The following is a 26611-nucleotide window of genomic DNA, read 5'->3' on the forward strand; positions in this document are numbered from 1 at the left end:
ACCAAAGAACCGCTTTTAGTGCTATAAAGCACAATTCCTTTTTTTTTTTTTTTTCGCGTGTACAGCCAAAATGTGTACAGCAACTCCAGTTAAAAATTAAAGGGAGGAGGTAGACACTGGGGGTAAAAAAAAAAAAAAAAAAAAAACTAAAACAGCAATCAGTGTGCAAAAGCCACTGGTAAAGAGCTATTGCTTCTTTTTAGCTGCAAGATTGGGTCTTAATATGATGTCTGATATTTAGCATTTCTTAGAGCATGCAATCAAAGTGTGACACGTCATTGAAATTCATAAGCACTGCTACCCTCTGGTGGAAAAAGAACATATTCAAACCATTAATAACTGATATGTCTTATCACTTATCAAAAACAGGTTAAAAAAGACAGAAAAAGCCACAAAATGGGAAAGCGGAGCATATTTATTTTCATTATTGCAAGCTTTCATAAAAATGCTGATAGTCCATGTGAAAACTTTCCTTTACACAATCATTTGTAAAAATTGTCTTCTCTGAGACATGACTGTAATAATGCTTTTACAAAATATAATCTCCATAATCAGTAAAGTTACATATTTTTGTGTTTACATCAAACCAAACACATATTTTGGTCCAATTCAAATGTAGGAAGTCTTAAACTGTTAGTAACAACATCAAGAGGAAACATTTAATCAAGTATAAAAATACATTTGGTTAAGGAATGCCGATTTATATTTAATAGTGAAAGGATGTGTAGCCCAACTTAAACTAAATGAACTAAAACTTAAATGGGTGGCATTTTTTACAATAGAATCTGACTTCAGTCTTCAGAAAAGGATTAGTTTTGGAAAAACATGCAGTTCACTCGAGGGAAAGCGTTTCCTGGTTACACATATGGAAGCACCAACTTATACATAGCTGTGTAACCTTGACCATTAAACACTCTGGATTCCACAAACTACTAATAGTAACTGAAAACTGAGACTTGTGGGATTCACCCACACCCCAAATGGAGACATAAGAGTCAGTCTACAGTTTAAAACAAAAATAAGCAGATACAAAACGAAAAGTGCTGTTTTTGACCCTGCCAAAGGGTAATTGGAAAGTATTTGATCGTAAATTAATGTCAACATTTCCTTGGTGCTTACATTTTCTACATATCGACTGAACAGAAAAATGTTATAAGAAGATATAAGCTGAAGTATTCAAGGTCACGTAACACGTTATACCGCTCTGTTTGTCGTCACATGTCAATTCACGTGATAGTTCATGATTAGTATGCATCAGCTTTCCAGTGTGACAGCCAAAAGCAGATCAATCACATTTAAAGGTACGAAATTGCAGTCACAATCAACAATTATGCATTTAATCTTCGGTGACTGTGGTGAGTTATATCAGCCTGCATAATCCTAACTAAAACATCTAATCTGGCAAAACTTGGAATACTTATGGAATATATATATAAAGAATGCTAATACACACATTGTGTTATTGATAATTCAAAAAAATGGGAGAGCTTTTGGGTGATGTCATGTTCACTGCCCTCAGTTTGGTGGCAAGATACTGGCAGTAAAGAGAATGGGAGAAGAACAACAACGAGATAGTGTAAACATGGTAGAGACATTATTGGTAGTGGCTCTTTTGCACGTTTTGGTGAGGTTACTGAACCACATTTAAGTTTTTGAAGTAGGTGCATTCAGGTTCCCCTCTAATGGGTTAGTAACAATACAAGGACCTCAAGATGATCCAGTGACCGACCTCATCGTGTGGGTCAGTTGCTATTGAGGATCTCAATGGTTCCCTGCAGAAGGGACATGCTGTTCTGTAGTGAGTGTAAAGAGAGCACAACAGAGAGAAGAGAGGGAGAACAGAGGGAAGAAAGTCAACGTGTTGGGCCAAAACACATTAAACACACTTAAAAACACGCCTATTAACCTAGAAAAATTTACACTACTGTTCAAAGGTTTTGGGTCAGTAAATAAAAAAAATGCCATTCGTTTTTTTTTTTTATGTTATGTCTACCAAGGCTGCTTTTAGTTGATTTACGGATACATTTTATTTGGCCTTCATTCATAAAGTCTAGTGAAATATTATTAGAATATAACATTTTTTATAGATTTTAAAAGCAGTTTATTTATTCCTGTGATGGCATGGCAAAGCTGAATTTCAGCAGCCATTAGTCCAGCCTTCAATGTCGCATTGCGCATACACTTATGTGCAGCCCTATCAATTTGTTTAGATTTTATTTTTTGTAATTTTACAGGTAATTTTGACAGGACAGTAATAATGACAGGAAGTAAACTGGGATAAAACAGAGAGGGTCCACAAACTGGGATTCAACACGAGACACCTCCTCACCTTGGCATGTTTTATTTCCAGCTCAGTCATCTCGATCAAGTTCTTACGGAAGGCTACTACACGCCTCGCTTTGAAGCTGGTGAGCTCTACAAACAGAAGAAATCAATATTAGTAAGTAAGGAAAGGGTCACCCAAAACTGATCATTAAACCACTATGATGATTTTTTTCAAAATTTGTTTGCAATTGACCGTATTACTAGGCACAATGGTAATAGTTCACAGACGGCTCCTTACAGGATTTAAACCTACTTCTTCTGGCTACCAGCCCAGAGCTATGATCACCATCTTAACTCGTCATATACCATCTCAGATCATCAGAGTAATTCATCAAGGTTATTAGTCAGTTAAATAAAATTAAGTTTTGAATGTACAACACCTTTCTTGCCAGACTCTGAGAGCTTGTCAAACTTCTGCAGAGACTTCTTCTGGTTTTCCTCAGCCTGTGCAATGTCCTTTCCCTTCAGACGAGCCTTGTCAAGAGCTTTATTGGAGTTCTCGTAATCTGCAAGTGCCCGTGCACGTCTATACAACAGATCCTTATGAAAGGAAGGGAATACGTTATTGCTCAGAATATAATCAGGATAAATCTTTAGTGTCTTTAGTGAATAATGATGCAGGGTGGTCAGCCAAATGCGGGTACTTTTCAAAGCAAAGCATAAGGTTTCATTGACCGGTAAAAATCCAGGCAATGTATTGTAAACCAATGTAGTGTTACACAACTAAAATCACATAAATAGGAAGGTGTCACCTTGGCAGCCTGGATGTCCCTTGTGTAGTATCTCAACAATTCTGTCAGCTTGAGCTCCTGATCCGATGCCACCCTGTCCTCCAATTTCTGCAAAACACACACACTTATGGTCCTATTAAAGTAAATACAAATTAGCCTGGCAAGTTAGATCCTATACAGATACTCACTCTAAGCTTTTCAAACACTTCAGCAGATTTTTCTAAGTGCCTGGAAGGAGAAAAAAGGTTTAGTTAAATTGTTGTTTAAAATTAATGTTGTTGTTTGAAATTTTTCTGACTAGCATGTTAAATTGTGTTGAATATATATATATATTGAGAAATTGAGAAAAGCTATACACTGCATTGTTAGTGTTAAAAGAATTGCCAAACATACAACAAGTCAGAAACATATTAATCACTGTAATAATGATTAGATCCTCAACTCTTTAGTATCTGCTTCTTTAAATCCAACTGGCAACTTTTTTAGGCGAGACAGTGAATATAACAGTACTGACTGTTAACAACAGTTACTAACTACAACAAGGAGCTTGTTTCACTTGCCTATCATTTTTCTGTAAGCAATATGAAATCGAACATATTTCTTACTTTTTAAAGGCAGTGTTGTTGTCTGCAGCAGTGTGGTTCAGAGCCCCAGAAATGTGGTTATAATCATCAGCAACATCTTAGAAAAGAAAGACAATCTTTCTGTGAATAAGAATGCCTCTTAGCATTAACAAAAACTCAAAATACTTGTAGCCAGCTGATTTATTTGGATGAAATGGTCTCACTTTTGTGTGAACGCGTCATTTTCTCAGCCTTAGCGGTGGCATCTTTGATTTTACTGGAATAATCCAACAGAAAAGTCTTCTCCTGTTCAAAAAACTCATCAACCTCCTGCAAAAAGAAAGTTGAATAAACTGACATATCATGACATGAGACAGAACACTGCTGCCTTGTGTCAATATCAATAAAGACACATCCACAGAGAGTTGAATGGCACACTAACCTTGACCCCTGAGATGAGGACCTCATCAGCACTCTTTACCATGTTCTTAAAGAACCCTCCAAACATTTCCTTGGCATTTTTCCTCCTCACGCTGAGCTAAACAACAAATGAGAAGAGCATTACAGAGTCAAGTACAATATGAACCAATCAGAAGGCAGAACCATAGTGCGCACTCTTTATCTCCACTGGCTGGGATCAAAGGAGGTCACATGTCTTTGTTATCAGTATAACTGACACTTATCAGTGCAATACAAGACTTATGGGTTTTGGCTTAGTTTAAAGAAACTTTCTATATCTCTCTCTCTCTCTCTCTCTCTCTCTCTCTCTCTCTCTCTCTCTCTCTCTCTCTCTCTCTCTCTCTCTCTCTCTCTCTCTCTCTCTCTCTATATATATATATATATATATATTTATATATACACACATTTTACATTAGCAAAAACAGTTGTCCAGTCAGAGTTAGTTTTTGCACTGAACTAAGCAGGAAGTGGCACTCAGAGTAGTATCCTCTCATCTCCTTCCCCTATATCTTCTGCACTCATCCTCCACTCTCTCTCCATTTGTCTATAAACTGCCAACATTGCAGCTTTGCAGGAAATGAGTACTGCCAACAGTCCCTCTCACTGTCTCTCTGTTTCCTGGTCTGGGAAGAATAGGACTGGCAAAGACAAAACGGAAGACTCACATCCTGGTCGTATTCCAGGAATATCTGGAAGTTTCTGTCCTTTCTGAAGATGGGGTGGGAGGAGAGTCTCTGAAGAAAGACTTCATGAACCTGCACGGTCTTCTTAAAAACAGCAAGATATTCCCTGAAAGGATACGATGTTTTAAATATATTCTTTTAAATGTCAGTAATGCCACAACGATGTGAAATAAAAAAAAAAAGGAAAAATATAATTAAACTCACGCCTCAAGTTCCTGCTTCATTTTGGCATATTCCTCCTTTGTCATGCTGGACTCCCCCTCTCCCAATTTATGCATCTTCTCCCGGGGACCCTCAAAGTCAGGTTTTGGTGGGGCAGGAGGAATCTAAGGAATATGGTAAATTCAAGACATTTCGCTATCCCAACAGTCTACAAAACAGACTGATGGTCAGTAGAGAAACGTTGTGGTTTTCATGTTGGCCGACAGAATGCTTGCTGCTGATGATGAGCTTTCATAAATCTAGACAATATGAATATGGGTTTTAACCATAGACTGTATAAAAACAGGGTTTAACTTACAATGAGGCCAGCATATTCCTCGGTCTCCACGATTGTGTCATGAAGCCAGATGAAATCTTCATGCTGTCGTGGCACAGAAAATGCCGGCTTCTGAAAGGAACTAATTGTGGTCTGAGAGGAAGTGAAGAACAAATCGACACCATGAGTCAAAGACATACTGTCCTCCAGTAACACAGATCATGGTAAGTTACACTATGAAATACATGCATATGTGCAAGTAACTTTACTCATTTGAATGATTATAAATATGATCTGTTGTCTCACCTTGACATGGATGGTAAATTTGACTTTGTCACGTTCACAGAGGGCATCAGGGATATCAATTATGAGAGATGCATCATTGTTCAAGTCGACTGATACAGAGCGCACCTAACATAAAACATGATTTGTTGAAAACTTGTGACAAATCAAGAAGAGAGCTTCAAACAAAGACTGAAAACTAAAGTTATCTCATGTACACAGAGGCTGTCTTTTGAACAGTCTGCTAAAAATGTTAAAATATCTTATTCTGCTGTATATGCTTATCAAATCACGAGCTCTGTTCAAAATCCAAGTTAGCAAAGAAAATGTATTCAGTCACATATCCCACAAACCGTAACAGTAAGTTTAGCTTTCTGTAACAATAAGAGTTCAGAAAAAGAAACATTTCCTCAAATCATTTCTGCAGAAAAGAGGATAGCAAGTACAATACAACTACAAAACAAATAAAACTACCGTATTGGCCAATATCACTAAAGTATAATTACACTTGCAACTAGTTAAAACAAAATAGATAGATAGATAGATAGATAGATAGATAGATAGATAGATAGATAGATACATCTGATACGACGACTATTTAAAACTGTTTTGTAGTTTTTATTGAGGAACAGCTAGTAAAGAGTTAATGTTATGAGTGAGTGTGACAACCGTACGATTACTCACTTCAAGTGCAAACCGAGCTGGGCGGTTAGTATGACATCAATTAATATGCTTTATCTTTACAATAGAGAGATGTGACAACACTTACCTTCTCCTTATCACTGTCCTCTGAGATAGATGTCATATTCAGAGTATCTTTCGCTTATTGTGTCGTCTCTGGGTTGTACATTAAACTGTACTTTTAACTTTCCAAGAGCTCGCTGTTATTCACTCTCTACTTTCGCCTGTCACTGTTCACATCCGGCTCAAATATTTTTCTGGCAGCACGTCAAAATAAAAGTCTTTAAAACTTGAATTGGTTGAATGTTGAAAGAATACAATGAAAAGAGAAGGAAATTCTCATTACATACCTAGTTTGCAAATCTGTGAAAGTATTTAAGGAGTACATTAACAAAATCTTATGACATTTGAGAAGCAGTTGTGGACAGTTGTGGGAGTTTTGACCACCAGGTGGTAGTAACGTGATGAGAACCTTCGAGTGATTTCAATACAATTATTTTATTTGGAAATTGAATCCTATATAACTATTTTATACATGCCTTGTTCGTTGGCTGTCAGTAAAAATCTATGAAATTTTTAAAGCCTATATCAAAAAGTTGCATTGTGGGAAATTATGTTTTATGACAACGCGTTTAACGAACTTTCGAAGCAGTTCGAACTACAATTCCCATAATTCCCCAGTAAATCAGGTTCACACTCCATTTGAAACACCGGTATGCAACGACTGCGGATCGCAAATCCGCTTTGCAAAACTTTTTATTTTTGTTTATTTATTTAAATGTATCTGTCCGTTTTCCAAAGCATGCGCAAATAGCCGCAACAGTTACTACAGAAACAGGATAAGACCATCACGTATGGCGATTACAATGCAAGTAATGAAGCTGGCGATACAATGCAAGTGTGTGAGATCAGTAGGCTTCCCCTCTGGTAATTTCTTGCTTGTGGACAACTTTTTAACCAGCTGTCAATGGCGAGCACGCAAAAAGGTCAGTCAGTACAGCACAGTGGACACAGAACGGTATTCATCTCTGGTGCGAGAGGTCTTGTCGTCAAAAACCAGCTCCCAGACTCCTGAAAACATCGAGGATGAGGACTGTCAGCTGTATGGACCTGTAATAAGATCCAGACCGCCTTCACAACAGCCCAAAGTACCTAAAAACCTGCATCCACTGTTAAATGAGGCCAAAGGTCAGTCGGAGTATGTGCCAGGAGATTTGGCTCGTATAACATTAAAGAGAGACTCTAATAAGACATCTACACCCAGTGTGACCAGAATCCTTCAGAAGACCATGCCGCCTGACCAAGCCTTTTACCTGGAAAGATGGAAGAGAAGGATGATTGCTCAACTCGGAGAGGAAGGGTTTCGAGAATACAGCTTGAGTAAGTATATATATATATATATATATATATATATATATCATAATATTTATTTATTTATTTATTAAAGACGTTCTGATTAATCTGTGTTATGTTCAAGATATTTTCAGACAAGGAAAGCTGTTCCATGCTGCCATTGAAGACACTTTAACCCAGGAAACCTCATCTAAGGAGGACCACGAGTGTCCAGCAGAGGTGTCCGGATATATAGAGAGTGTATCTAATGTGTTGAATGACATAACAGGAGTGAGAGCTATTGAGAGTGCTGTGCATCATTCTGCATTACAGTACCTTGGCATTGTTGATTGTGTTGCCCAATACAGGTGAGATCAATTTTGTTAATTTATAATCACTAATATGCACTTTTTAATGTATAGCCTATGAATGTATACACACACACACACACATTGTCATTTTAAATTGTATCTTCTTTCATACAGAGGTTCACTGTGTGTCATTGACTGGAAGACCTCAGAGAAGCCTAAGCCCTTCCTTCGACAAACTTACGACAATCCATTACAAGTAGCTGCGTACATTGGAGCTTTGAACTGTGACCACAACTACAACTACCAGGTAAACAACACTGTTACACATTTTATACCTGGTATTAAGATCTGAAGTCTATACAAAAACTATTGTACAAATGTTTAGAGTCAGTAAGAGAAATTAATACTTTTATTCAGAAAGTATGCATTAAATTGATCAAAATACATTTCAAAAATATATTACAATATTGTTTTTTGAAATTGTAAGACTTTATGATACCTTTACTGTATTTTTAAATCTTACCGACCTAAATTTTTTTAATGGTTATGTGTATAGCCATGATATGGCTGGGCCATTCATAAGCGGTCACGTGTTAATATCTGGTTGATACATTTTTGTCTGAGCATTTGTGTATGAATCTTCTGTGATGGATTGTAATACTAGGCATTACAAATGAATTGTTGAAGTTTTCTTTTCTTCTCTACCTGCCAATTAAACCAGTCATTCTATATTATGATTATTATTGGCTGCTTGACAAATTGCTTTTGTTCCTCTTTTGTATGTTGCTTTGGATAAAAACAACTGCTAAATGCATACATGTATTCTTCATTGAAGTCTTCCATCTCGTGTCATTTATGTACAGGTAGAAAATGGCTTAATTGTTGTGGCCTACAAAGATGGATCTCCCGCACATACTCACTTCCTGAACTCAGAGCACATTATGCCTTTCTGGGAGAAATGGCTGCTTCGACTAGAAGAATATGTAGAAAAATAAGACTCCTTTGACTATTATAACAAATCTAGCATGATGCTACACAATGTTTAGCTCGACTGTAAATGTTTTATATTTGATAAGTGAAAAAAAAAAAAAAGATTGTACATAACTTTATATGGCATCTCAGGCAGAAGCTAAACAACTGTGATTGGCTGCTCTGATGGGACCCAATTAAAAACCATTAAAGACAAACCAGGCTGCCCTGTAATCCGGGTCTTTCATGAAACCCAGGCTTGTGAAGAGGCTGTAGGATAAATGGTTCTCTTCCTCTATAAAACAGTACACTGGATAACCTTGAGAGTGCAGTCTCTTTGACATAATGGTGACTAGTGCTTTTGCATAGCCTTTTCCTCTGTGTTCTGGAAGTGTGTAGAGCATTCCCATTGCACAGGAAGCATAAGTTAAAATCCATGCTACCGGTTGATTATCTGAGTCCAGGACACAACAAGAGGGGAAGTTTAAAATCATATTCTTAATCATTAGTTTGCTGTCTTCACAGCCAAACTTCCAGCTACGGTTGACTAGCTCAAGATGAGACTCATTCAGAGAAGACAGCTTCAGTGATGAACTGTGGGGGAAAGAAAAATTCAAAACAATAAAATAAACATAACTTTTTTTTTAAAATGAAATTAATGTACTGCATTATCTTAAAATATTTAGTATTTTGAGACCATTTAATAGCATTAGATGATATTCAACTAAATAATTATGCACAATTTATTTCTTCATGATACAAATAGTAAAAAAAAAAAAACTATTAATCTCTGGCTGCTTAAGAGTATTTTCAGATGCAATTGTATTAGGTTTTGCATTATCAAAGACTACTCTGTGGCTTTTTTTTGTAGACTGTACCCCCCAAAATTTGTTATTTTTAAAACCATTTACCATTATGTAGTTATGTCCACTATTGTTTTTTCAGACAATAAGCGCAGCAAAAAATTTAAATGTAATACATAAAAAGACCACCACAATAATGATGACAACTGAACAGCCAGTTACATGCTTCATTTCCAGTGCTTGTAATCAGTGACATATCGTCCCCTTGGAATTATAAGGTTCTATCGGACATTTTTGTCAAAATTGAGTTATTCACATATTCTTACTCTGTGACAATTTATTTACAGTATGTGATGTTTTATTTTAAGTTGTGTACATTTTGGGATTTTTTATTGAAAAAACAAAAAGGTTCTATCTACAGAAGTCTATGGAACACAAAAATTTTAAAGCTCAATATCTCAAAACTACTCAGAACGCAGATAGAACCTTATAATTCCAAGGGGACGATATTACTGCAATGTAGCTTGGCTTAAAAACTATGACCTGTCATAAAATGGTGTCTGAAGCGTGACGTTAATGATTACAGTTCATATACTTCACCTATCAGCGTGTAAGAGATTTGATGGATCTCGAAGAACCAACATGTAGCACACAGCTTCTTTCTTCATAGGTACACCTCTGTTTATTGCCATGACTTCCATCATCTTCACATGATGAAGCTCAGCGGCTTAAGACAGTTTAAAAAGGAACAGGTGTTTGAGACCTTAAAGATTTTCAGAGATTCATACTAATGTAAATAAAACGAACAAAAGGGAGATGCAAGTACCCAAGCAAATAAACATCTTCCAATCAATGACATCTGAATGTGCCAGCAGCTCTCTGAGGCAGTCATCGCTTTTTGAAAACACAGTCAAGTCTTTGAAAAGGTCTCCCTTCTAAAATTAAATAAACGAATGGATTGTTAAATCTCTCATTAATCATTGTAAAACATTCAACCAAGCGTTTACGTTTTCGCAATGTTCTTGTTACCTCACGGTATTCTGGTTTAATAAGTAAAACTCTGAACTCTGGCCACTGGTCAACAAGCACACTAACAGGGTCAGCTCTCTGTCCAGTCCTGTTGAGCTGGAAGATACATCCATATACCTTTAAATATTCAGGACAGAAAAAAAGAAAGACCATATATTACATGTTTGCAAAAGTCTACAGAACGTTAAAGCGCCACAAATAATGATTTAACGTTACTGCTATCAGTGACAGTTACTTTGCGTGTAGATAGTTCTATGAATTTTAACGGAAACAAACATGACCATTGTAAATGGAGCTACTTTATTAGCCCAATAAACGCTTTCAAACCTGCAGCGACTGTGGAAAGTAGTTTTTAAGATCTACTTCCAGGGTCTTCAGATCCTCGGTAGTCAGCTGACGCATTGCGTGGTGTCTCGCTTGCAGAGTGTCGCGTGGCGTTAGCGTGTTAAATGTATCTCTTGCGGTGCGGTGCTTTTTAAAGGCAGACCCAGTACGTAGAAAGGTAGGCAGGGTTTTAAAGTTAAAGTTGAAGTCCTCATGCATTCATTCTGTACGTCTGAATGAAACTATTTTACTGTCTATGAATGAAACGCCACAGAAGAATCGTTTCCGGGACCTTTATCATATTACCTTTATTATTGTACAAATATTTATTTAAAATATATGTACGATTAAAACACATGTAATTAAGAGACACGAGAAAAGCTTCTCTCTCTTTTTTTTTTTTTTTTTTTGCACGTCAAAGTAAATATGCAGATAAAAGTTCCGTGAAAAATGCAGAAGCCTCAAAGTGCCATTCGAAATTTTCTTCTAAAATTAGCATATGTTTATGATCAGTTATTTCACTTTAATGGCAATTACTGAACTGCAAGCATGATGATAGTGTCTTGAGATTTATTTAACAAGAGTGCAATATTGTTATGGCTGTCATGTAAACACTCCTGAGAAGTAATATAATGTTTAGTTAAAATAAAACTCAGGATTAGGATATTGCATGAATACATTTGTGTGAAGTTGTTCCCCAATTACTCCGCTTACAGACTGGTGGTTTGACCTCCATTTATACAACATTTTAGGTGAAAGTTGTACTATTAAATTAAAATGTATTCATTTAAAAATGTTTCAGTGGTATGAAATACAACTTTTAGTTTACAAAAAAAATCACGTAGTTAAAGTCGGTGTGAAACATTAATTGCAATCATCTTTATTCTCTATTGTGATATATACCAGAGTGAAACTTCTTATGGAACAAGAAAAAATATTTCCTATGAGGAATCAGTTGAGGGCTAATTGTCAAGCCCTCATGCTGGTGCACACGTGATCAGAGAAGAGGAATAGAACGTTAATGCTTTTGATCAAAGATTACGAGGGAACATAAATTAAAAAAGAAAATCCTTCCATTAAACATTCTACATTGTTGAAAAAAAAATCAGAATGTCATTTGATTTCATGATGATGTCAAAGAAGTATACATATATATATAATTTAACATGAGTATATTGAGAGTGAATACAAGAGTATTCAAGCTAACACATAAATTCATACCAGATAGCCCTGTAAGAGGGTCCTCTGTAAAACCCATGCTTTTAAAAAGCTTGTAGGAAAGTGGATTGCTTTCTTCAATGAAACAGTACACAGGATAGCCCTGAGAATGGAGCCTCTTTGCCATTGTGGTCACCAGGGCTTTGGCATAGCCCTTCCCACGATGCTCTGGCTGAGTGTACAACATCCCCATGGCACAATAATCATATAACAGCACCCAGGACACAGGCTGATTGTTCTCATCTGTAATGCAGCATGTGGGGAAATGTCTAATGAGATTCAGGATATTCCTGTAACCTTTGTCATCCCCACCAAATTTCCAAGTCTTATTAACCACATTGGCATGTGATTCACTGAGGACAGACAATCTAGGCTCTAGGTCACTGAGGAAGGAAGCAAAGATATAAGGCAAAGTTTAAGCATTTATTAAAATGTGCATTAAATGTATCATATTGTACAAAGACAATTGATATTTATCACTTATTCAAAAAGCTTACCATCTTACCTGGTAATCAGCTCAGGTAAATGATTGGGCTCAGTTAATGTCATAAGGTGCACCAAGGATAACCTTTTAATACTGATACCCCGAGAAGCAGCAGTTTCCTTAAGAATTGGTAAATGACGTAGATCACATCCTAGTAATGAAAAAAATATATATAATTTATTCAAGTAACCATAATTCATACTAATAATATAATATTTTAGGGGGAAAAGAAGTCCTACCTCCTATTAGGAAGTATGTGCTCCAGTCAATTGCATCTTCCATAGCAAGCATTCTTCTCAAGACTTCTTCATCGGTGCTGTATAGAGTCACCTTCTTCATAAAGTCCTTTGCTCGATTATTCTAAAGATTTTATACATTAGTGACATTGACATACATGTTGTTTACTTGGACAGAGTTTTTGAATAGTTAACAAAGATCGACATTTCTCACATTTGGATCTGGTCGAACAATGATGGTGGTAAAAGCTGGCCACGTATCCACCAATACCTCTAAAGTGTGTGGTTTCCCTCTGTTCATAGCGTAAACGAATCCATAAACCTAAAAAAGTATCAGGTATTGGATTCAGTGCGACTATAAAAGTATGTGCTAAAGTCATAACAAGCGCTACAAGATTCCTTCGACGTGAAACAGACGCAAACTTAACTTACCTTTATGGATTTAGGCAGATGTGCATATAAAGCAGTCTCCGCTATTTTTAACTCATCTGAATGTAAAATTTTCATGTTTCAAAGTGAAATCGGTCTGGAAAATATGCAGAGTGAATGTATTTTGCCAGAAAGAGGTCAAATACGTCTTTTCCAGACCAGATTTAGAAGACGGAAGCTTCGTGAAATACGTAGTGTGACCAGACGTCCAGTTTTCCCGTTACATTCCCGGTTTGGACGTCCTGTTCCCCACTCGAGATGTCTTCAGAAATGTCCCCGTTTTATAATTCCAAAACACCCTGCAAATACACTGCAAAAACCCCGACCGACAGTCTGCTGGTTAAGCGAGGAATCATGCAGCGTTTATTTTCACCAATAGAGGGCGCTACAAGCTTGATGACGTCTTCTTAAACGGGACACAATGCGTAGAAAAATAATATACATAATATATACATAAAATACAATATAAAATAAATCTTAAAAAAATATATTATCCTATATATTTTTTCATCCATAGATTACAGCTGTTATACCAACAGCAGAGGTGTCAATCAAAATATGATGGCAAAATATATAGTTTCAACTCTACCATCATGATTGTATTAATACAGCAACTTTGCAGAGGTTTATTTTATGCACACATGGAAAGTGTGATTGCAACACTGTTAAATTTTTTTAAAATCTGAAAGTAAACACACAAATATATCCTTTCTGGTAGCTCTTATTAAACTGTTATTATATCAAAGTTTACTATTGGATTACAGGTTTTTTTCTGTTTATGTCAATACATCAAATAATATGCAGGCCTACACTACAGTGTTCTCAATCCTAGAATTTGTAACGACTAGTCACTATGACTTCCATAATAAATGGAACCAAATAAACACAGCACACAGACATATTGTGTTCAACCATGTTTTATTAGTAAAGGATGAACTAAACATGCGTTTTACCATTTAGGAATTGCTACACATTGAAGCAGAAGTGTCTTTTATCGTGATCTGTTGTTGCCAGGGTTTCAGGACACATAAAATTTAGATTTAGAAGACTTAAGATTCATCGTAATTACTAATAACAAGTCCATTGTATTGCTGCATGAATGTTAAAAGCCTCAAACTGCATTAGTAACAAGCTCTAGGCCAGACAGGTGTTCTCAAGGACTTTAATGAAGTTTCTCCATGGCTGGCTCCAGACCTTTATTTTGCACTCGGTGGCCTTGAAGGAAAAGATTAAAAAGGGTCAATCTCTTTTAATATGGAAATCAAGAAATGTAAACAGATAACCACCATTATGTAAATTATACCCAGTGTGTCTTACCCGTGCAAAACTTGGATCCTCATGAACAGCACACAGTGTCTCAGCTCCACCCTTTCTGCAGCTGGTTCTGCCCATTTTCACAGTGAAGATGTATTTCATGCCAGAGACAACCTGTAGTGTCAACCAGAAACATGTTCAGACATAGTTGGGCCATGCCTGATGTATGTGTCACACATAAAACCTACATCAACGGATGCTCAAAAGGAGGATCTTTCAGAAGTACTTTTTACCTTACACATTATTATGTGAGCAAAGAGGGCATTTTATTTGAGCAGTAATAAGTTATTTATGTTATATTACTTTGGTAATTTAAAAACAAAAAACAAAAAAAACTTTTTGTTGGTGAACAAAATGTGGAAAACAAAAATCCTTACATTGCATATAAATAGTTTTCATGTTGAAGCAAACAGTTCTGTTGTTCTCTTTGTAGAATTGGGAATAATTTCATGGTTTTAAGATTTTTTTTTAAAATCCTTTTTAATCTTTATCAGTTTCTCAAGTAACTACTCATCAGATACAGAATAGATAGCCAACTAACTACAACACAGACTAATTCGAATTAGTTTTACTGCCAGGAATACGCATAACGGCCCCGTCACGTGACCACATTCTAGGCAGAACTTCATGACTAGACGCGTGATTCAGTGACGTTCCCAGTTTAAACGATGACAGACAGAATGTAAATGTGTAAATACTTACTTGTCTTTGGACCTTGATGACCTCGGAAACTTGACGCACAAACGCATCGTTGCTTTGTCTGTTGTACTGGGCCACGGCGAACTGTAACGCACTCTTAACCCCTTCATCGTTCATGTCTGCGTCCATTGGGGCTCCAGTCAACCCAGCGCTCGCCACGGCCAAAATCACGGCCAAAAACGGCACAATCATCTTAAAATACATGCTCGAACCGGATTAAATGACTCGCCCTGTCCTGATTCTTACTTGTTATGTCGACAAACTGTAACCACCAAATCTCTTCACCAAGATTATATAAACAAACAGCTCTGCGTTTAGGGGCGGGGCGTCGTGCCTCCACCAATTGCAGTTTCAGGGAGAGGCTATGGGTTTGGAAAAATGCATTGTTTTTTATTTTTATTTAATTACAGCGCTTGTAAGGCGAACACTGTATTGGAATATTCTTTTTAGTCTTCCTCTTTACACACTGAAATGAACGGACATCGTTTTGCGGATAATTTCAGCCTAGCTATGCTATGCTATGGATTATAAAGAATGTTATGGAGAGGATTGAAATGTTGTTAAAGGGGTCATATGATTTATAAAAAATCTGGGTGTTATATTAGACAGCAACTTGTCTTTTGAAAACCATATTTCCCATGTTACAAACAACATTCTTCCATCTTAGAAACATTGACAAACTATGAAACGTGTCCTGGTGCAAAAAAAGCTAGTTCATTCATTCATGACCTCTAGACAGGACTATTGTAATGCACTGCTAGGTGGTTCTCCTGCATCAATAAACAAGCTACAGGTAGTCAAAAATTCAACAGCTAGAATTATTACCAGGTCAAGAATATATCATATTAGCCCAATTTTACAGTCTCTGCACTGGCTACCTATTAAGTTCCATATCAGTTACAAACTAATTAACTAGCCTTTTACCACGGTACAACCCATCTCACTCACTCATCAAGATTAAAAACACATCTCTTTCGTCAAGCATTCGAATAATGCATCTCATAATTTGTGACGGCAGTTGTATCTGATTAAATGCACATTATTATTCTTTAGCTTGGGTTAAACTAATTAATTTTTCTTGGTTGGAACAGCAGCTATGCTAATTATGTCTCTTTTTGTTTCTTTTTTTTTTTTTGCCATGGGACTTTATTGATGGGATTAAAATTTTTCCTTTTTTTTTGGAGTGTTACAAGTGCATAAAGAAATTCTGTAAAGTTGCAAAGACTAAAGTCTCAAATGCTAAGATATATTCTTTATCAAAGTTAAGACTCGCCCCCCTAAAATGGCTCGTTCAAACACCCCCCAACATGTCTACATAACTGTGTGGAAATATTTGCGTAATGCAGCCCAAATGTTTTTTTTTTTTTTCTGTTGACCCCATTTGTATAAGCAGCTTGGATAAGACATATAGGTCTTAATGGCTTATGGTTTTATAAATCAGTCTTTGCTATTGTGATCTCAACAAAAGCGGAAGCAAAGTAGCACACAACGAATGCATGTTGTTGTTCCTATCAAACAAAATCTAAAACACCTCTTTGAAAAAAAAAATTATGATTAATTCTAACTTTTCTAGTTTCAGTCCTCCCATTATATTAAGCAAAATCAAGGTGGTGCTGATTTTGCCTTTTGAGAGAAAGCTCAGATAATGGTTTTATTCACTGCAACTCATACAGAAATTGCTTATTCATACAGAATCAGGACTTTGTAAGATATTTTAACTCACTGAGTAAACAGGGTTTAACCTCATGCAAAGTCACAGTGATGATTACTGTAAATCAGTGGCCTGGGATATTTTTAAGGACTTCCAAATGTCCTGTACTTACAGTTTCTCTAGATTGTACTATGTTAGAATTCAAAAAAATATATGTATGCCTATTGTGGCACTGCTAATGTTTTTATTCCTTATTTATAAGTAAAATTTGTTACATTTTTTTGTCTCCGCTCTTAATGATCGGTATGTTTAATCAACCCAATGTGTGAAGCAGCCCAATGATTGATTCTCACCACTAAACTAATCACTGTTATTTGCAGAAAGTAAAAAAACAGGGAGTGACCCTTCAGTTTCCTTCCTTGGATTTTCTGTGATTATTTTACAACAAGTAGTCTTGAAACCAGGCAGACGTTTACATCATTATTTGAAAGCACTGTAAATAGGGTTTCAACAAACCCCTTAAGAAACTGCTTACCATTGCTGTAATTGTACAGGTATAATCACTAAGGATTTTTTAAGGGCTTTGTTGCAGCTGCAAATTTTAAATAGATTTGCGCCAATTTAGTCGATTGTTAGTAGGTTAAGTTGCCTAAACTTGCTTCTGGACCCCCAGGGGCTTCAACCCTGCTTCTGGAGACACACTGTCCAGGAGAGTTCTGCTGCAGACTATGATGAATGTAATAATGTATTATCATCTCACCCACAGATTTGGAAATGACAGTTACTTTAGTCAAAGAGAGTCATTTGTGGATTCACAAACTGATATATAGGCCTATTGCAAAATACAAAACTTCAACATTATGAACATGTTGCTGGAAGCATGACACGAACAATTCAGTCGTAACTAAAAATTAGTGACAGACAAATGAAGAACAGGAGCAAATGTTTTCCTGAGCGGAAACCCCGCCCCGCCGCAGCCTCTCCTAAAGATTTCATAGGTCATGTCAATCACAGAGCTGCATGACTAGTACACACCACTGAAACAAATACGAACCCTTAACGTCATTAATCATAGAATAGCATTGATTACACATCGTGACAGATAACGACACTGCTGTTATACTCTTACTGTTAATCGTGATCGAAATCCATTCTTTTTCTAAAGTTTTCCTGACAGGTCACAGCGTGACCGAATTGACCAATGAAAAATGCCAAGGGGCGGGGTTCTTGGCTTTGGCTAGTGTGAGTTTGGGGGAAAAAAACCACCTTTGCGCTTTGACCATATCTGCACTTTAACGTTACATAAGCATTGTTAATTATAAACAGTTCAACATAGCTTTGTCCGGAAAAGACACCGCTACTTAACTTACGATGGGCTTTGAGGACTCTATTATGCAGACAGTTGAATACGTCAAGTGAGTAAAACTGCGTAGCGTGGAATGTGTAGTTTAGTAATGTTAGTGCAGTCTCTCCTACTGTTAACCGGGTTTAACCATTTCCGGTGGGGTGCAGCTTGCCTAGTCATTTCGAGGTCACTGCATGTGCTTCACCAGTTTCCTGCAGCTTCACCACATTCGTCTTTGTCTTGTTTGCATGCATTTATTTTTGTTAAGCAGTAATTATAGTGGAGTAGTCATAGTGACTTTTTATTTTTCATTAGTTGCATAGTTCTATATCAGTCGCACGTCCTGATTTTGCCAAGTCCGATGTATTCCGACCCTGGAACAACATTTTACTCCAAAAATATATTCTTAACCATATCCCTACACCTAAACCTAACCTTAACCATGAGTAATCCCTAAAATCAGAGGAAATGATAGATGAATGACACTGATGTACAAGCACCAAACACTGATTTTAAGCATAAACTTCACAAAATCTATAAACTGGTTATTCAAATCTGATTGTTAATCACAATGTTGTTCCAGGGTCAACAACGATGTTGTCCCAGGAACATGTCTCACTTGGTAAAATCAGGTTAGGCATATCAGTCGGTATCAAGCGCGTTGCCTTGTTTTTTATGAAGAATGTAAACGTCATAAAGAGATGTAGAATCAAGATCAAACAGTCATGAATTACTTGAAAATATAATTGAATTTGAAAAACAGTCTCATCCTGGCTTCACAAGACAACATATTATGTAATGTGATGACAAAATCAACAGCAGCATTTTGAACAAACCAGACAAATGGTCAATAAATGCAACAATATTAAGTATTATTCCGACATTACATGGCGGGAAGAGGATAGATGGGGCTGGAGAACCCCCCCCCCCCTACAAAAAACATGTTTTGCTTACTTAGTATATAAATAAATATAGTTATAAAACCATTCTTAAGATTTCGGGCAGTTGGGGTTTACTGATTTCAAACAAAACCTTGTAGATTAGTCATACATTTTAGCATATAGTGTATATATATATATATATATATATATATATATATATATATATATATATATATATTGACGTTTGCTGTCAATTAACTTTCTTCACTTTTAGGGAGACCCTTGGTAACCTCGATCAGTCTAAACTACAGCTCCTAGCACTCTCTTCTGCTGGGGTTGGAGCTGTTTTGTGCTACTTGGCATGGAGGCAAAGCCCCAAAACTATACCAGTGGGGGATGGCTGGTGGGGAGCTGGAGAGAAGCCTTTAACTGAGGACGAAACCATTCACAAATTTGTAGTGACGACCTCGGTGGAAGAGATGGAGGTGGGTGTACAACCTAAACGGTAATAATGTTTTATTCCAGTGAGTAATGCAAGTCAGCATCTTTTTTTTTGTAAAGACTGGTGTGGAAATCAGCAATTTTAGAATCAAATAATAGGTTTTCACATAAATCCCCACAAGTACACTCTTTCTTCCACTTTCATGTGTGTTAAATATACACTCACTCAACCGCTATATATTTAAATGTCATCATTAACCCCACTGTTTTCTTTAGGATCTACAAAGACGCATCGATCAAACACGCTTCACGGATCCACTGGAGGATAGCCGCTTTAATTATGGATTCAACTCTAACTATCTCAGACGGGTGGTCTCTTATTGGAGGCACCAGTTTGACTGGGAAAAGCAGGTGAAAGTGATTAACCAGTATCCTCACTTCAAAACCAAAATTGAGGGTAAGCATCTAACACTTTCAAAGGTGATCATTTACCCTACTAGATAAAACATGTTGTAACCAAGCATGCAATTTTTTTTGTTGTGCTTCAAGTCCTACATCTTGCATTCGCAAAATGTGATTAGGTATATTACACACTGTTCATTTTAGTGAAAGCCTGTAATGCTTCTCAGGAATAGATGTGCATTTCGTGCACGTGAGGCCTGTCCAGAAGGCTGGACAGACCGTTCTCCCTCTCATGATGGTTCATGGCTGGCCTGGTTCCTTCTATGAGTTTTACAGGATCATTCCCTTGCTCACTAAAACTGATTCAGATGTAGTCTTTGAGGTCATCTGCCCCTCCATTCCAGGCTACGGCTACTCTGAAGCACCACATAAAAAAGGCAAGACTTTCAACATTTATGGAACTTATGGCTAATTCTGCTAGAAAAAGACCTTGATAAGTTTGCACAGACATACAAAATGGCATAAGAATAATATACAATCTAAACATATGCAAATGGATTAGAAATGAAGAACAGACCTGCTGTTCTTTCCATTATTTTAACATGAAGGATTCAACACATTGGAGGCTGCCCGCATCTTCCATAAGCTGATGGAAAGACTGGGATTCCCTGAATTTTACGTGCAAGGAGGAGACTGGGGAGCCTTCATTACTAACAACATGGCCCAGATGAAGCCAGAGTAAGAGTTTTACACACCTTATGATCCTAATAATTTGTCTCTTTTCCTGTAATATGTTTTTTTTAAATTATAGAGTGCCTTATTAATTGTCAATTAAAAGCTAACTTTTGCTCTCTTTAAAATAAGGTGCATTCGTGGTCTGCACTTGAACATGGTCATTGCCAGGACTGACAGCCTTGGTCAGCTTCTCTCCTTAGTCATTGGTCGCTACCTCCCGTTCCTGGTGGGCTTCACACAGGAAGATGTCAGACGACTCTATCCTTACATGGAGAAGAATATATATGATATACTGAGAGAAACTGGCTATTTACACATTCAAGCCACTAAACCAGACACAGCAGGTAATACTTGGTGCATATCATGTTATGCTTTTGGGTGTTGTCAGATTAACACTTAATTGAAAGCTTTACTTAAAAAATATGTTGCAGGTTGTGGACTGAATGACTCACCAGTTGGATTGGCAGCCTATATCTTGGAGAAATTCTCTTCCTGGACAGACTTAGGAAATCGAGACTTGGAGGATGGAGGTTTAGAGAGGTGAAGAAAGATTCATCTTATACAGTTGCAGTCATTTTTGCACAAATGTTAATCTAATAGTGCTGTTCCAAAGTTTGGGGTAAGTACAGTTTTTTAATCTTTGAAGTCTCTTATACAGCAAAGCTGCATTTAATTAGATCAGTGATATCATGAAATAAGTTTTAAAATAAGTTTTTTGTTCGAATTTATTTTAAAACATATTTTATCCCTTTGATAGCCAAGCTCGATTCAGCATTACTGCAGTCTTCACTGTCACATGATCTTCAGAATAATCCTGAAGGCTCGTTCACACCAAGTATGATAACTAAAGAAAAAGATCTAGTTTTAAAAATCATTCTCAATATTAAAGAATAGCAGAGTCCACACCAAAACAACGATTAAGACAGAAAGGATATTGTTGGAATCACTTTCATAACTATTTTTTTTTTTCAAGCTGATAAAAAAAAAAAAAAACTGACCGGCAATCAATCTCCATCCTGCTATAACAAGCTCAGATGAGCATACACTTAGAATAAACAGACAATATCATTTGCTGGTGTGGACGCTAATATTGGTATCTTCATAGTTATTTTGATGTGAAAGGGCCTTAATAGTCTTATTTGGTGCTCTAGAAACATTTAAATATTTAGAAATATTTAAACATTTTTATTATCGATATTGAAACCTTGGAACTTTCATATTTTTACATAACTAGCTAAATCTAAAAATATAAAGGTTTAGTTCAGTGTTAACTAAGAAGCTTTGTCACTTTTGTCCCATCACAGAAAGTTCAGTCTAGACGACCTCCTCACAAACGTCATGATCTACTGGACCACATGTTCCATCATTCCATCAATGCGCTTCTACAAAGAGAACCTGAAGAAAGATTTCAAGACAAGGGTGGACAGAGTGTAAGTTCAAAAAGTCGTTTGCGACCCAATGTGAATACCTACACCTCATACTTATTGAATTCAAAAACGATTTGATTTGTATGGCTAAAAAAAAGCTTTTACTTCTTTCCCTTAAAGGACGAGTGTGTATGTTCCCACTGGCCTGGCTGCCTTTCCTGATGAGCTACTCCACTGCCCTAGGGCCTGGGCTAGCTCACGCTTTACAGATGTGCGTTCTTTCACCTACATGCCCAGAGGGGGACACTTTGCTGCCTTCGAAGAGCCTCAGCTGATGGCTCAAGACATCATTCAGTTTGTGGAGAAAGTGGAGAGCAAAGACCACAAATAACAGCAGTATGTTAAAGAAATAATGCACTGCTCTGATCATTTTGGTTTAGTTTCATTAGTGCATTTAACAGTCCAAAGTTAATTCAGTTGGAAATGCAAGGTTCAGCATTAAGGAATGTTGTAGTCTTTCAGTGAACCAAAGTTCTCTGTACAATTTTTTGTTGTTGTTGCATGATTTAAACAAGAACTCATAATTTAAAATCAGTAAACATTTCTAAAAAATAAAACACTAACTTCTGCTTTCTAAAAATCAATTTAGCTTCATTGTACATTACAATAAACATGCTCTACAGTTTGCATCCTTTCAACCAGATTTAATGAATGCCGACCTTAAGATTGAATGTTCTTTTGTAAGTGAATGGAATTCAAATAAAAACAAAGATACAGCACCAAATGGAAGTGTCACAATGCATTATTTTCATGAAAATATATACTGACAGACACAAAGAGCCTAAAACACATGAATTTAAGTAAATTAAAATCATGTACATCAGTTTCCAGAAGCTGCCATATTGCAATTGGTTTTAAATAATAGGAATTACAAATGAGTACAAATGGTCTTGGAGTGAGTAGCAGCCAAGATTATTAAACATTAGAAAACCACCACTGTATACTGGAAAAATTAATCATGTAAAATATATGGATTAGCAGATGACAATATAAACACGGCATAAATAATCTGAGGTATTAAAAAAATTAAAATCTCACACTAAATTCCTGAATAATAATAATAGTAATAAAAAAAACAATAGCCCATATACTTTTTGGCCAGTCATACAGCTGTGATCCCTGTGAATGGAGTGAACTGTATTTCAACATTACCTGAAATCTGTTACTCTTTATTCCCTTATCATTTACAGAAACCTTTCACAGTAACAGGGGCTTGAAACCATATATAGTCCCCCAGATCGGTTTTACTTTTTTGTAACTCCCCGGCAAGTGACAAATCACTGGCTATAGAGATGACTTGCCTTTTCACTTTTGTGGGAACTTTAAAATCCACTTTGGGCTTAAACCCGGTCACCCCACAATCCCGGTGACCCAGAGCCATGACCGTGGTAGTCATGAGGCGCACAGACTTGGCATCTGACAACAGGTCAGCCACAAACAATGTGCGGAAAAGCTGCCTTAGACAGGCTGAAGTCCTTAAGCAGTTTTCCCCAGCTCCCATGGCCACCGCTTCCATGTTCACCTCATACAGCTCGGTGGGAAGGACGGTAGACCCACCTAGCATAAAAAGCACACGAGGAACTTGGCTAAGAGAGAACAATGCCTCAAGGTGGGCCAGCACTTCATCTAGGTCCTGTAATGTCCGCTGGCATCGACGCCAGTCCAAGCCCTCAGATGTCTTTGCAGACCTTCGGTTTATCATATCCTCTGTCTGTGAGAAAGAAAGCACAATTCAGTCAAACTTTATTAGAATTATGAATTAAAGTATATCTACACATCAGGTGTTCTGTAATACCTGAGTGGCATTATGCTGCTGTTTTTGGAGGAACACCATTTGGTCATATGTCATAGGCATCTGCTGCCGCTGGTAAAGGACACACTTCAGAAGCTCACAAACAAATCTACAGCAGCCATCCTGGGTGACACGGCCGGGAAAGACAACATTCACTCGTCCTTCTTCTCTTGCTCTCCTGAATATTTCCTCCTCATCAATGTGGTTTGCAGACACTGCGCTAGATTCACAATCCTTCTGACTGCCAGAAGAATTGGCCAAAGGATCAATCTGCTGGAAACCTTTACACAAGACGTTCACATGACAGAATAACAATAAAACAGGCTGAATCAAAATGACATTTTTTTGGTCCAGATCTAAGAATTATTTACTGTTTTATAAAAGAGTTATTTAGATAAGTTGTGTTTTTTCGCATGATGCATTGGGCATACAAACTATAAAAAAATTACTCTCACTACAATCATCAGTTTCACCAGATGAAATGAACCCTGATCAAAAGTTATAGAACATAAGTAAAGCTTTTTTTTTTTTTTTAAATGTATAACTGAGAGACTTGATGAGCCTAAAACATTTAGCAGTTTTAATTAAGTAATTTAAAACTGGGGTTTACTTTAAATTTTCTATATATGTGTGTATACCTGTGTTTTTATTATTCTCATTTGTAATCAATTTGTTTATCAATTATTATTTATAGATGCGAAGCATATAAGTTACAGGAAATCCAACCATTTGCCTCAACGTACCTACATCTTGACCGTCACCTCTATGTTCTGATCTTGCATGTGTGAGGATATTTTTATTTTCTTTGTCTTCTGGTGAGTTTGAAGGGTCCCCGTTTCTCTCAACTTCACCATTGTTGTCCAACAAGCACACATTTTCCACCTTAGATTTAGCGGAGGATTCAGGATCATCGACATGGCACAAAATGTTCCATTCCTTTTCTCCATCAGATGAAATCTTTGATTCTTCTTCCTGAGCTGTAGACTGATCGGTGTGAATGACTGCGTTATTATTGCCGTTGTTAGAAGTTTGGTTTGTGTTGCTATGTTTGATGACAGTCATGTTTGCGCAGTCAAACTCTCCTCTCCTCGAGTCCTCTTCCATTTCTACTGTTTGAATTTGCCCAACGGGCACGGCATCATGGGAAAAACGGGAACCGGAAATCATGAGAAACGTAATAAAAGCCCCTCCATTTCATTTTTGTTTAACCTTTTTTCCATATTATAAATACACATTTGGTTAACTGAGCGTGGTATTTCAGATGTTGTTATTTGTTAATATCCAGCCAATTTATCCTGTGTTTTTATTATTTTTGTTTTGTTTTATTCTCTGATTTAAGTCGGTGACTGACGCCCTCTACAGGTTAGATTTTTCCAATCCTGTCAGGATTTAGGTTTCTGGCCATTCTAGTATGCTATTAGGTTATTTGCGGAATTATTTAAATTTCACAACAATGGAGCTTTCTGTACACTCTGTGCTCTAGTCAGGAGGCCTGCAGTGACCAGCAAAAATTCTTTCATAAATCACGTCTCGTCAAATAAACTTTTTTTCTTAATGAAATATTTACTGATAATATGAAATAACCTCTTTCTTGAATAGAGTGATGATGCTAATAAATAAATAAACAAATAAATCGACATTTCCACGTTTTCTCTCAAATAACCAAATCCTAATATTTTAAGCAGTAATTAATAGATATAAAATAACTAAATATACAAATGTACACAGCCTTAAAGTAACAGATACAATATATCTAAAGTCACAGAGCTTTATTTAAAAGACAACTCTCATATGCAATCTCTCTGGGTTGAAACGGTTAAAACCTGTTTTTATAATCTATGACTGAAACCATGGTTGTAACATGTCCCCAGGCATTTACAGCAAACCGGTTGAACAAAAGCCTTCATTTAGTAAATCTCCAATATCATCAGATCTATCTTTTCCATTATTACATAAGAGTAAATATCGCTGAATAATAATATATAGTTAGATCCGCAAGAATGTTACATTTTGTGCTTCAGTGGAGACTTTGGGCTTAAACCCAGTCACCCCACAATCCCGGTGACCCAGAGCCATGACCGTGGTAGTCATGAGGCGCACAGACTTGGCATCTGACAACAGGTCAGCCACAAACAATGTGCGGAAAAGCTGCCTTAGACAGGCTGAAGTCCTTAAGCAGTTTTCCCCCAGCTCCCATGGCCACCGCTTCCATGTTCACCTCATACAGCTCGGTGGGAAGGACGGTAGACCCACCTAGCATAAAAAGCATGCGAGGAACTTGGCTAAGAGAGAACAATGCCTAAAGGTGGGCCAGCACTTCATATAGGTCCTGTAATGTCCGCTGGCATCGACGCCAGTCCAAGCCCTCAGATGTCTTTGCAGACCGTTGGTTTATCATATCATCTGTCTGTGAGAAAGAAAGCACAATTCAGTCAAACTTCAGGTGTTATAGAGTGGCATTATGCTGCTGTTTTTGGAGGAACACCATTTGGTCATATGTCAAAGGCATCTGCTGCCACTGGTAAAGGACACACTTCAGAAGCTCACAAACAAATCTACAGCAGCCATCCTGGGTGACACGGCCGGG

General features: G+C 37.0%; 7 protein-coding genes across 8 annotated transcripts; 2 read left to right on the forward strand and 5 right to left on the reverse strand.

Annotated features, from left to right (window-relative positions):
• Positions 1 to 397: 397 nt before the first annotated feature.
• snx5 (sorting nexin 5) lies at positions 398 to 6460 on the reverse strand. The gene is made up of 13 exons (XM_026223587.1): positions 6291 to 6460; positions 5546 to 5650; positions 5282 to 5392; positions 4966 to 5087; positions 4744 to 4867; positions 4062 to 4157; positions 3844 to 3949; positions 3662 to 3737; positions 3245 to 3284; positions 3078 to 3164; positions 2706 to 2865; positions 2330 to 2415; positions 398 to 1793 (listed from the first exon to the last, which is right to left on the reverse strand). The coding sequence occupies exons 1-13, from the start codon at positions 6324 to 6326 to the stop codon at positions 1743 to 1745; spliced, it is 1200 nt and encodes a 399-aa protein (XP_026079372.1). The 5' UTR covers positions 6327 to 6460; the 3' UTR covers positions 398 to 1742.
• Positions 6461 to 6595: 135 nt separating this feature from the next.
• On the forward strand, positions 6596 to 9048 carry mgme1 (mitochondrial genome maintenance exonuclease 1). 2 transcript variants are annotated; one of them, XM_026223585.1, is made up of 5 exons: positions 6678 to 7390; positions 7467 to 7582; positions 7680 to 7902; positions 8020 to 8152; positions 8709 to 9048. In XM_026223585.1, the coding sequence occupies exons 2-5, from the start codon at positions 7492 to 7494 to the stop codon at positions 8838 to 8840; spliced, it is 579 nt and encodes a 192-aa protein (XP_026079370.1). In that variant the 5' UTR covers positions 6678 to 7390; positions 7467 to 7491; the 3' UTR covers positions 8841 to 9048. The 2 variants fall into 2 exon arrangements, with proteins under 2 accessions (XP_026079369.1, XP_026079370.1); XM_026223584.1 differs by having other exon boundaries at positions 6596 to 7582.
• LOC113056753 (glycine N-acyltransferase) lies at positions 8972 to 11425 on the reverse strand. The gene is made up of 5 exons (XM_026223594.1): positions 10974 to 11425; positions 10647 to 10763; positions 10444 to 10552; positions 10218 to 10344; positions 8972 to 9408 (listed from the first exon to the last, which is right to left on the reverse strand). Exons 1-5 carry the CDS (start codon positions 11187 to 11189, stop codon positions 9012 to 9014), a joined length of 966 nt encoding a protein of 321 aa, XP_026079379.1. The 5' UTR covers positions 11190 to 11425; the 3' UTR covers positions 8972 to 9011.
• A 402-nt stretch (positions 11426 to 11827) lies between these two features.
• LOC113056754 (glycine N-acyltransferase-like protein 3) lies at positions 11828 to 13714 on the reverse strand. Its single transcript, XM_026223595.1, is given in 6 exon segments — positions 11828 to 12207; positions 12210 to 12571; positions 12694 to 12823; positions 12912 to 13032; positions 13123 to 13230; positions 13341 to 13714. Coding segments are annotated over 6 exon segments (831 nt in total). The 5' UTR covers positions 13416 to 13714; the 3' UTR covers positions 11828 to 12172.
• Positions 13715 to 14238: 524 nt separating this feature from the next.
• cst3 (cystatin C (amyloid angiopathy and cerebral hemorrhage)) lies at positions 14239 to 15686 on the reverse strand. Its single transcript, XM_026223597.1, has 3 exons — positions 15354 to 15686; positions 14655 to 14765; positions 14239 to 14552 (listed from the first exon to the last, which is right to left on the reverse strand). Exons 1-3 carry the CDS (start codon positions 15552 to 15554, stop codon positions 14472 to 14474), a joined length of 393 nt encoding a protein of 130 aa, XP_026079382.1. The 5' UTR covers positions 15555 to 15686; the 3' UTR covers positions 14239 to 14471.
• A 2561-nt stretch (positions 15687 to 18247) lies between these two features.
• On the forward strand, positions 18248 to 22956 carry ephx5 (epoxide hydrolase 5). Its single transcript, XM_026223578.1, has 9 exons — positions 18248 to 18416; positions 19502 to 19712; positions 19945 to 20125; positions 20298 to 20507; positions 20679 to 20808; positions 20935 to 21149; positions 21237 to 21345; positions 22110 to 22235; positions 22353 to 22956. The coding sequence occupies exons 1-9, from the start codon at positions 18373 to 18375 to the stop codon at positions 22561 to 22563; spliced, it is 1437 nt and encodes a 478-aa protein (XP_026079363.1). The 5' UTR covers positions 18248 to 18372; the 3' UTR covers positions 22564 to 22956.
• On the reverse strand, positions 22862 to 25168 carry mad2l1bp (MAD2L1 binding protein). Its single transcript, XM_026223586.1, has 3 exons — positions 24768 to 25168; positions 24028 to 24305; positions 22862 to 23943 (listed from the first exon to the last, which is right to left on the reverse strand). Exons 1-3 carry the CDS (start codon positions 25126 to 25128, stop codon positions 23413 to 23415), a joined length of 1170 nt encoding a protein of 389 aa, XP_026079371.1. The 5' UTR covers positions 25129 to 25168; the 3' UTR covers positions 22862 to 23412.
• Between the last annotated feature and the right edge of the window lie 1443 nt (positions 25169 to 26611).

This window comes from Carassius auratus, chromosome 38 (assembly GCF_003368295.1).
Source record: "Carassius auratus strain Wakin chromosome 38, ASM336829v1, whole genome shotgun sequence".
Taxonomy (NCBI): Eukaryota; Metazoa; Chordata; class Actinopteri; order Cypriniformes; family Cyprinidae; genus Carassius; species Carassius auratus.